The sequence below is a fragment of the Lottia gigantea genome (assembly GCF_000327385.1).
Source record: "Lottia gigantea unplaced genomic scaffold LOTGIsca_40, whole genome shotgun sequence".
Lineage (NCBI taxonomy): Eukaryota > Metazoa > Mollusca > Gastropoda > Lottiidae > Lottia > Lottia gigantea.
In genome coordinates, this window is record NW_008709380.1 from 1,675,542 (window position 1) to 1,687,583 (window position 12,042).

General features: G+C 33.1%; 1 protein-coding gene across 1 annotated transcript; it reads right to left on the reverse strand.

The window, feature by feature from the left end:
• Positions 1-474: 474 nt before the first annotated feature.
• LOTGIDRAFT_233523 (hypothetical protein) lies at positions 475-5,011 on the reverse strand. Its single transcript, XM_009060056.1, has 5 exons — positions 4,881-5,011; positions 2,789-2,948; positions 1,999-2,144; positions 1,424-1,562; positions 475-968 (listed from the first exon to the last, which is right to left on the reverse strand). Exons 1-5 carry the CDS (start codon positions 4,921-4,923, stop codon positions 776-778), a joined length of 681 nt encoding a protein of 226 aa, XP_009058304.1. The 5' UTR covers positions 4,924-5,011; the 3' UTR covers positions 475-775.
• Between the last annotated feature and the right edge of the window lie 7,031 nt (positions 5,012-12,042).

Sequence of the window (12,042 nt, forward strand, 5' to 3'; positions counted from 1 at the left end):
AGAGTGATTATGTTACAAAAGTGCTTTGAGATGTTAAATAAAACGTTAAGGGTAAGAAAATCGCTAATAAATTAAAAATTAATACATCGACCATATCACAGTTATTGTCTTCAGGAAAATGATTTAAAATGAGCTTGAAATGGTACATCCTGAGATACTCGCTCGAAGAACAAAAAGCTCCTTGCTTAAGGTACCTTTCAATCGCCTTTTGTCTTACATAATCGGATATGGAACTGTGTATCACGGGTTGTACTTTATAATGATTAATAAGACTTCTCTGAATAGTATGACTTGCAACATAACACCGCACGCTTCGTAAAGAAACACTAGTAAGCTATTGTTTGGGAATGTGCATGAATGTACGCCGAGTTTACAAAATTATAGTCCTTTTCCAAAAACATCATTTCCTAAAACCATCTTTATTCATAATTGAGAGAAGTTTCATTAATGAAAATAACTCAATTACCACAGGAGTCATCGTATCAAATTGTTTAATATGATATTTTAACAATTTGGCAAACTGCAATGTTCATACAATGCTCATTAGTAATAATAAAGTTTCTCCAAAATTTTACTTGTTAAAATCTAGAACATTTCTTAATGAAATTATCAAAAACATTATTTGAGCTTTACTTGATCAAATTTGAAAGAGCAAAGCTCGATATTTTTTAAAGATCTATACATGAATAACGCATTGAGATTCGTTGTTTTTATGGTTTGTTTGAAACGCATTATGTAGAAAGATGACTCCTGTGGTAGTTGCAGTCATTTGTATTTAAAGATATTTCATGAAGGTCGAAAGAAGAGATACTAGCAATAATGATGAAGCAATGAAGATAGAGGTAGCTCCACAACCAGCTGGTGTCATTTTCCTGTAATATTCCAAGTAGATGGATGCAGTTCCTGTACCAACACAAGCTAGGAAGTCTTCATCATGTTCAGTACATTCCTTCGTTATCTGTCGTCGACTGAAATGAACAAATAATACAACAATGTTTGTGCAATACTACAATTTCTATCTATATAAAACGAAAAGTAATATTTCATTAATATGTAACCAACTTTATTCCCTGTCAACAGGTAAAACGAATATCAAATACAAACCGACAGGGAATAAAAGAAATATTTACGAAAGAAGTGATTTCGACTATACCCAGAATCCAGACCCATTATCTCAATTTCTCAATTAAGTTTTTGTTCCACCCTAGGCCTGTACATTTGTAAGAATCAAACCCTTCCTTCCCCGAAATCAAATTTGCGCTATCTAATGTAACATCATCTATCTAAGAAAGTATCACACAAATTATTTTCAGAATAATTCTCAATGTGCAAACAAAAGGTTAAGGGTGTAACTATATGTGTGGTTCTGATCAGCAAAGATTTCGCATTAATGGTATCTTGATGTCCACTATTTTATACTTACGCGCAGAAATGATCACGATAATCTGAAAAGGGTTCACTTCGGTCAGGTGTGGCACCATCAGTTCTCTTTTCACGAGCTTCTCTATTTCTTATACAATCTGTGACAGAGTCTCCAATACAGTTCTGCACATGCATGATGGCTGTGAATTAAAATAATTATTACATTATTCTTTAAAAAAGGAATTGATCAACATTACCTTGTCCACTGTCCAGAATATAAGCTTAGTTTGGTGCAAAATCAAATTTTTCTTTATGGAAAAATGAGTTTGAAAGTTGTATTTGCTACTCTTTTTCAAATTATTTCATCAATAGGAAAGGGGAAGGGGGTATTCGTCTCGCTAACCAAGAGGTTTTGAATTCGATTTAAGTATAGGCTCAAGGTTTTGTCCCCTTCCAATGCCCCCTCTCTTATATTAGTAATGTAGGATGGAGGGCTCTAATTTAGTTGCATCTCTAGGTGACAGAAAGGGAATATAAAGATAGTCATGCAGACGTATTTGATAAATATACTCAGAGCTTTACGTTTGACTCCCTATAAAGGTGTGAAATAAGGATATTGTATTCAGATTGACTTACGTCCAATATTGTCACAAGCATAGGTTATGGCATCTTTATAGGCAGCCTCTTTTACGACTAATGTTTTGTAATCATTATCACCACAATGTCGATAGGAATTGAGTACACATGATGCTGCTGTCTTAAAGTCATTTAGTCTTGAAGAACTGAAATGAAAAATAAACATATCTGTACCAATAATTAGGTTAAGGCATCAGGTAATTTCTTATTATGGAACCTTTCACAATATCAGGATTATATTTCTTATAGAACCATTATTAGTTTTGTGGATGGATTAAAAAGTTTAAGCTTTTCAAATTCCATATAGCTGTTTTTTTTAGATCCTCTACAGAGATATTTTGAGAACCAGCCCACAAAGATAACGAATACGGTCAGTTTTGTACTTTAAAGATACACATAAAATAGCATCCACGTTGACCATGTTCGTTCGTTGGCAACAGTATATTTGACTATTGCGTTTGTTGCGTTATTGGAAAAATCGTCACCACATTTTAAAAGAGAAATATACACACAAGCTGATAGTTTTCAAACGCCGGAAGTCACAGATGATAGTCAGGAAATACGCAAGTCTCCTCGTTTAACCATCCAATCCAGGACCGAACTAACTATGTCACTCAATTCCACTGTCATTGAAAACAATTTAATTCTTCTGATCTATCGCCTGCTAATTAGAAAAAGGTTCCAGTAATTCCATTCTCTTAATCTTATATTTGTAAATTCGTTCTAATTTAATCTTGATTCCATTTCAAGTGAATTAAGATCAATCGAAAAGTAATATAAATACGATTACCTGCAGATAACGGTCAGATTTAAAGAATATGTTGGTGTCAAGATATTGCTCGTGCTGATAGAAGGAACGTCAGCTATAGGAGTATCAATGTTACATTGACTAACATTACCAGATACACTTGGACAGTTATCAGTATAAATCTGACCATTCACTACACAACCTGAAATCACAAAAGAAGTTAAAAAAGTTATTGCTTTGCAAAAGAATTGTTTAGCCTACTTCAACTGAAAAAACAAGGCATCAACCCTGTTTATAACTTATTTTCATTGAATTGCAGAGAAAGTGGCCCTCTGATCTTAATTCTGAAAATGGTATGAATAGCTTGTAGCTTTATGCAATCTGTAAAGCAAACATTAATGTTTAGAATATTCCTTAGAGATAATTATTTCATAAAGTTAAATAGAAATACTGTTATATCATCTTTGTTCGAATCAAAGAACAACTTTGTGTTACAGAATTGGACTTGAAAGTACCCTAGGGACGGTAATCAATAATTCAATCTAGCTTATATCATTAAAAATTCAAGTATAGATCTTGAATGTGACAACCAGGATCACGGTATTTTAAGATTTATCATCATTTCGCGGAAACTGCCTAATTGAATCAATAAGGTAGTTCACTAGCACATCGGTGTCCGCTTTTTCAAAACCGTTATTTAAGAACGTAACCCTGCCAATATGGCAGTTCGAAACTTTATAGTAAAGGGATTCGTTTGTTAACCATGAAAAACAAGACTAAGGTTTATTTAGATAGATAAATCCAGTTCTTCAATGAAAGCCCACTTGTACGGCCACTAGCATAAAACTTTTTGTCAAAAAGGGAGGATTTTGTTCTCCTAGAACTGGCCAAAGCAATTGGAGATTCGAAAATCCAAGGTAAATCCAATTGTACAGTGAAAGTTCACTCGTGTGATTTATTACATTTCGCATACCTCATCCATTCCTCATGTCACAAACACACAAAGTATGAACAACTTTCTTCTTGGATAATATTATAAAATCACTTTTCTCACTCTACCTCGACCATTCAAATCTTACACTTTGAATTATCTTAAAGGGAGTGGTTATTTTATTTAAATACTTTGAATAAACTAAAGGGGTGTTCATAATCTTTTGAATCATACAACGTACATATCTAAATTCTTTTAAAGTTTACTTTCAAATTATTTCACATACATCTACTTTATTAATTTGTGTTTGCTTTTTTTTTCTTCTATAAAAATCATAAAAATCTGTTCTTTTCTCAAGGTGCGAATTTGCAAAATTGAACTCTCCTCCGTGAAGTACAGCAATCTTCAAACGTTCTTAAAATGCAGATTTAAAATTCTCTTTGAAAAGTATAGAAAAAAGGAACTCATACTTTTAATAGGCAAATTTGAATTCTTTTCGCACCGTTCAAGTACAAAACGTACAGAAAAATCAAAGTTTTCTAAAAATTCTTCTCTCAATCTTCAATTGTCAACTTCAATTATTTTACTTGTATTCAGAAAAAAGACTAGTAAAGCTTCATTGGAGCCTATCTAATAACATACTCTTGTTTTCTATAAAATATTGTTAATAAACAAATTGTGTTTAGTTGCTTCTTTGTATAAAATATCCTGATTTATAGTAAAACTCTATGTCTGTCTAGGGTTGTTACACCAATATGTCGATCTCTAGATATTCAGTTAGATTCAAATTAACATTTTCATATTCGAATTTTAAAGGTTTTAATAAAAAATAAATTCCCTGAATTACGTGAAATAATTTTCATCAAGGTTATATTTTTCTATTTCACATTTCCTTAATTTTTTTTATTCAAAATTAAACAAATTATCATTTCGATGAACATTCAAGGTCTTTAGTCAAATACAATAAAAAATAATAAAATCTCGTATGTCAGACACCGTAAGTTTTTTTTTTTTAAAAAAAAGAACATAATTTACGATATTTCTTATGCACTAATTACTTAAAAAATATCTCGAAGTATATATCTTTACTTTAAAGAAACAATTCGAGCATTTTTTCTTTTAACTATTTGCTAAAATAAAAATTCGTTGCTCGAAAATATTATGTAACTTTTTCCACTTTAAAAACATAAAAAAATATCTCACCTGCAAACGCTAAAGCGATAAATATCTTAAACTGGGTAAACATTTTGATAAATTGGTTACAAAAAAATTAGAAGTTGAAAATTCAGGAAAATGTTACTATCCCAGAGAAAGACTGCTACTCGCTAGGTTGTTCAGACTGATACTGAGCTAAAGCTTGCTGTACAGCGTAGATAAAACCTTACACTCCCTATTTTATTCCTTGACCAATAGTTACAATGTATAATTCAAAACAGCAACAATCACCATAGTAACACGTTTATGACCAACTTCTTGTCTCTTGAGAACAGCCATTATTTATTAGTAGCTGATAATAATATTTAATAGTATCTATCGTGTTTGTTTATATTAATTTACATTTCAAAACGAAATCTTTTCTTTCTTCACCAAGGGGCGGGTTGAAACAGAGATCCGATACTATTTAAAAATAATTCATGAAACGAATGTTGGCCAGCGTTCAGTTTATAAAATAGTACATAATGAAGATGTTCTGCCTATTCAAAATCGATTGGTAGCCTAAACAACAACAAAACACTTCGAATCGAATCCATGCCGAACTAAACTGTTTTGATGATTTGAAATAATTTTTTGCATCAAAATAAGAACAATTGCTTGTCGTTCTGAAAAATGATGCGCATTGCAGTAAAGCCATGAGGAGTATTTCCGTTTTTTTTTTTTTTTTTCTAATTTTTTTTTGGCTTTATTACATCTTAACTCGTCAGGGATAATCTGATTCGCTGTCAAGAGCTTTGGCATCCATTCCCATCCCGATGGATAAAATTCTCATGACAGATAGCCCAGGTAATGTTTCCGGGAATATTTCTAGACCTAGACCTTCGTGGACGTGGTTTATTGTTAGGGCTCTGTCTTGCTTGAATTCCGCAGCCCACTTAATTGGAATTAGTAATAGTATCAGTTGTAGGTACTTGGTGACCATTTATGGCAATTTTTTGTCCATTCTAGTAATTTCAATGGTAAGTTGCAGTTCTTATGTCTACGATTCATTTAATGGTAGTACTTGTTTTTTTTTTTCAATCCGATTGATATTTCCAGCGTAAGTTACAACTTTCTAGCCAGCCCGTACATATTTAGTAATATAAGGAGTTTGGAAGCGCTTTTGGACTTTTTATATAATCCATTCGCGTTGCTTCAAGTGATAATTTAAATGATTAAATTTAATCACCAACAGTTTCTGGGTGTTGTAATAAGTAAAACGCCCACTCACTAGATACATGTCTCGGTTTTCTAGAATTCCACCAACATACCTGAACAGCTAGGCTTAAATAGTGCAACGAAATACTGTTCCTGTGTCAACTACTGCTAAATTATGTCTCTACCTAGTATTTCTGGCTTATAAATAGTATTAACATCAGCTTTTTAAAAAGGACTTCGCGCGCCATTGTTTAGATTTCTAGCCTCCATCAGAAGAAGAGAATTAGTTAATCACAGATAAGAGATGCTCTCAACAATTTCAACCTATTCTGAAATCTTGCCCGTCACCGACATTTTTATTGAAATAGAAAACTTACTGGCTAAGCAAATAATCTAGTTGAAGCATTGTAGTTTATTAAGCTAATCAATTAATCTTGGTGAAGCGGATAAGGCTTAGTGAAACCGGTATCTGTGCACATTGTGTGTATGATGATGCTGTTGCTATTATATTTACAAAGAATCCAGGTCAATTGACTATAAATTGTCGTGATGTCCTAACACGGAATTTGAATCCATAAAGTCGAACTATATCATTCATTAAAGATGACTATTGATTACTTGGTCTTAAAAATATTTCCACTATTATACGCATCATGTACTGTCTTATATTTGTTATTTTTTGTTTACACCGTCACCCAAGAGACGCATCTAAGAACAGACGTACGTAAGAACGTAACAAGTTTTAAATCTTCTTATTAGATTTTAAAAAACTAAGAGATTGGAAAGACAACTCTTTTAATATACATGTATTGCTTTACACATTTGTTTAATTACGTGACTGATATGTATCATAAGTCCTTTCATTGCGCTTGAATAATTAATTCAATTGATCCAACGGAACCAGATGGAAATACAAATACCTCATTGAACGATGAACATCTCCTGTGTCTAGGTTCTGAATCTCGTATTAATATATCCCTGGCGTTTTATTGTGTATGCCACAAATTATAATTGGACAATATAGCATGAACTAAAAGAGCACTTTATTAATTCCTTTGACGCAGATATTGCTCATGAAAGAAGTGGGATTGTCTAGAAACCAAGATCATAAACCAAGTTATAAAGTCAGTTAAGGTTTGAATGGATATGAATCAACCATTGATTCCGTTACAGCAAAACTCCTTTTAAATGCCAAAGAATCATCCCTACCTGTGATTTTCATCAGGAGTTCAAGTGTGCAGTAGATAAAAAAATGAGGATTATTTTAACTGTTCGACAAGATCGACGAAGTATTTCTTCTAACCTTTTTACCTTGATAGGTATAATTACATTGTCATTTAACTTAGGTGGTGAGCTTACAGTACTTGATTATTGCGGTTAAGGAATGGTGACCGACCCAAACCACCTAGAATTATGTGAAAAATATACAAAAGGTTGAAAAGTTGACATATTTGTTCCAATGGCAGAGTAACATCAGATATTTCCCCGAAAAATTTGACACATTCCAAACATATTTGGTTCGAAAATCTTAAGAACTCAAACCTTGAACCTATTGTTTTTAATCACCATTTTAAATAACAGTGTGTTATGTTGCTAGTGAACCGAATATTTTTTGAATTGTTATTTGTTAGAATACCCTAGATATACGAGACGTCATGTATAGTTGAATTAAAACTAGAACCAATTGTTCCACAAATACTTTTATTTTTCTTAAATAGCCATAAACCGAATCAACAAATAAGAGAAATTTAATACCTTCAGAACAAGAATCCCCTATAAATCTATCTATCTATCTATCTATCTATCAGTTGCCATCAGATGCCAACCGTTGCTCGTGGTGCACTTTCTATCGAAAATTGGTTTGGCGCATCCCAGGTCATCCAGTTGATCCGAGTTTCTAGGAGTGCGTCCATTTTTCTGGGAGTTACGTTGATTAACAGCGGCGATTGAACCAACCTTAGTGCTGGGTTGTTTATTCATTATTACCATGATCATATGCTCAATCTTACTATCAGTCGTCCTGATTATTGGGTCATATCCTTAAAAGTTAAAAAAAAGTTACCTTGACTTCATTTTATTACAGTTTGCATTTAGCGTAAAATATTGACAATACTGGGTGGACGGATCTTACACATTCATAAAATTGTCTATTTTATATGATGTTAATTACGTTATGATGTTCAGTAGTAAAAGTATTCTATAAATGATTTATAAATCTATAAATCCGCCATTGTTGACCATTGTTTACCTGGTTACTACGGAGGAAACTGACCTAAATAGATAAATTCTGCCAAAGGACAAAGTACTTATCTGATGAGGGATTTGTAAGACCAAATTTAACTGCATCTCACTCATAATTTACACAATACCGTCCTATATTTAGTTCCATATTGGGATAAACAGAATTTGCCATGGGTGTATCTGATCTACATCACTGACGGAAGGGGAAACATGGCCGAGTAATCCGATGGTAACATCTCAGCTAATGTCAGGAAGTTTGAGAAATCCGAAAGTACCATCTCGGCATATGTCATGATCGACAGCGAGACCTAAATGTTATTGAACATGAAGATGTTACCTTGAGTTACCTATTAATTTGTTTCTCTTAGCTTTTCTCTTATATTGGAGTATTGTAAGTGGTTATTATCACTTTGTTGGTTTTATAGCTTGATAAGGCATTTTGTCAACGCTTCGTAGAACAAAGGTTTATTTCAATTTAAAAGGGCGTGGTTCACAATCTTTTTGCTTGCCCAGTCAAGCTCATTGTTGTTTGGCAGACTACTGTGGAATGTTTTATCAATTTTAAACCTGTTCTTAAATTAACCTGTTATTATATTTCCAATCTCATTCAATGGTCTTTATCAAACAATAAGTATATTTTAAGGTATGAGAAAATTGAGTAGAATTTATTCCCGTGACTGTTAAGGATTGTACAAGGCCAGTGCGATAACGATATTTGTAAAACTATTAAAATATAGAATATAGAAGATATTACTCTAAATACTAACACTATTAAATGTATCTTGTTTGATCTGAAACAGTAGTCTCCTAATTTATGCTAAAAATTCATACCACACTGTTCTCAATTGATGGAAAACCACCACATTGATTTTCAAGATGGCGTAATATCAAACTTGTTGGGACATGATATATTACTTATTATATTTTACATGATATTTAATAAACAAAGACAGTGTACCATATCCACATCCACTTGGATAAATCTACAAACTTTCAGGCTTGCTTAAAATGATGTATGAAACTCGCCGTTCGTTCTCCATAGTTTTGATCACGAGAATTTCTATCCTCGATCAAATGAAGACTGTTGGATTAAAAGCTAACCTTTGTGATGGACCTGATCGCAAAAATATTTGGCTGAATTAGGAAAATTATCATAGGCGTTGATTCAATCATTCTTCACATTTTTAAAATCTAGTGGACAGATTAAGGAATCACTGAAAAAAAAAAGTCAAGGTTCGCAATGACATTATATATAACATTTTCAAATGGTGCGTGTATGATGATACTAAGAGGTATTGGGAAAGTAATTTTTAGCTATCAGATAATTAGAAAACTCCAAGCTAACCCAGCCCAGTGTAACAGAATGTACCCAATCTCTTGTTAGCTACAGAGACAACTTCGAACAAATTCGATTGTCACCTGACAACCAAATCAATTCTTACAGAATAAAACAATACTCCACTAGACGTGACGCACATTATACTTTGTTTTCATTACTATGGCAATGATACATGTTTGTTTTTGTGTTCGTGATTATTCAAAATCAATCAATAATTCGCTGATTGATAACCTTAGCCAATCAGTAAGAAGTAGAGTAGAGTATATCGGGTTTAAAAGGAAATGTCTCCTTACAAATGTCGCGTTCGAATCCAGCATAGGTCTAGATAATAACTTATTTTCTAACCTGTTTCCCTTAAGAGTTTGACATGGAAATGTACATCAAAGATCTCTTCATCGGAAAGAGTAGAAAAAATTCTCTTCCATTGCACACAATCAGTTGCAAAAAATGATTTGTTTCTTTGAATGTACGCCCCTCCTACATTTCAATGCATTTACCCCAATTCAGTCTATACTCTGAATGTCGAAGAGTGTCATGTGTTACGGGACCGAATATCAGATTTCAATTCTTGAGAAAATTCCTCTACAGTTTGTCATATTTTAACTTCGGGTGGAAAACATTTCATTTTGGAAATATATCTAACCAAAATGCACACATCTAAAAAGTGTAAATAGTGTTTTATTTATAAATATTTCAATTGAATAAGAGTGTGCTAGGCTGTTGAAACCAGTAATACATGGAAATAGAGCCTAGACCTATGACCAAACAAACGAAAATTACATAACTGTATTTACCAATACAACTAAAGGCTGATTTTCAGTATTGGTCCAGAATATATCTAGACTAACATATTAAAAGTCCTCTTAAATACTCACTGAGCGTTTATAACAATTGGACGAAGACAACGTCCAAAATTGCCCGTATTTCCTGAACTTCTTCACTAACTAAATAACTCATATACCATATATAAATGATTATGTTTTTTCACCATTAGAACTCAAAATCTAGTGAAATCATTTTTGATGATAACATACTAACAACAACAACAACGGCACAGACGCCGACCTACTAGTTATGATAGCTGCATGGGGAAGCAAATCCATATGAACTCATCTGATGTTTCTTGCTTTGACAGGATGTGATAATCTCTGCGGCACCGTTAACTTTTTGTTTTTAAATCATTCCATTAGTTTTTCTTGATCTCTTTGATGCCAAGTGTATGGTGTATCATCTGATACACTATCATTTTCCGTGGAATAAGAGGCTCTCAATAATTGTTTTAAGATTAGTAGAGAAAGTCCTTCGTCAGCTAGAAGGTCCAGAGTTTGTCGTTTGGACCCTGAAGCTACCCAATTCCTGTAAGAATGACATCCTCTGGGACACCTTAACCACATTCACAATAACTTTCAGGTTATTTTGACCGACGTTTGGTGGTTGAATAACTCGGAACATCCTTGCCATACTTCAAAAACAATGATTTTCTAACAGGAAATTCTTTCCAAGGTCAAAAACCTTATGACAGCTCAATACTCCGCTATTTCATTTTCTGGATTCATTTGACCTAGGTTGGTTAGCTATTGTCCTTTCAATGTTTGAAATGTACTAGAAATACAATATGCTACAATACAATATATGGTTACCTATATCCGATCATTATTAGTTAGGCAGGCCTAAAACTTTTGACCAAAACCATCTTGTAGTTTGGATGGGGGAAATGATGGAAAGACGACAGATCCTTCCGCAATAAAAGGAAAAGATACCTTGATGGTTGACGATCCAGTCTTTCAATGCAATGTGTACTCTTTTTTCTTTTTAGTTAATATATTGAAAATTGCCATTTAAAAAATGACCATTATAAAGAGCGCCGTATTGTGAAATCTTCCTATAGAGAGCAACACACATATTGATTCTATGGTGTAGTTATTCTGTTGGCAAGTGCGGAAGAGGCACACTACATACTTTATCGTTATTATATGACTTTTACCATATTACTATTAAGTTATTCAGATTTGCTTTACGTTGGTGATTCAAGCACATATGGCTAGTGATTATTGATTTTTTCAAACTTTATTTGTAAATGAAATGTAAGTGCGGTGTAACTCTAAAAATTCTTTGCACAACCATGATATATCACGGCAGTGTCTAGAATCAAAGAAAATGCAAAACTTAGAATCAATGCTTGCATCGTGCATGGTGTCACATTCATTCAGTTTAACGTTAAAACCAATAAGAACGCACAGGGATGGTTTTCATATCTGAATCAATAACTTACTTGATTGTGCAATGTTTTCTTTGTACAATGTATTATTAATAGGACTGGTTCTTAGAGACAAGCTATTTACAGATATTGTGTCGCAAACTTCAATTTAAAAACTTATTTCCTTTGTAAACATCAGGCTTTCAGTCGGGTGGTGGGGGGGGGGGGGGGGGGTG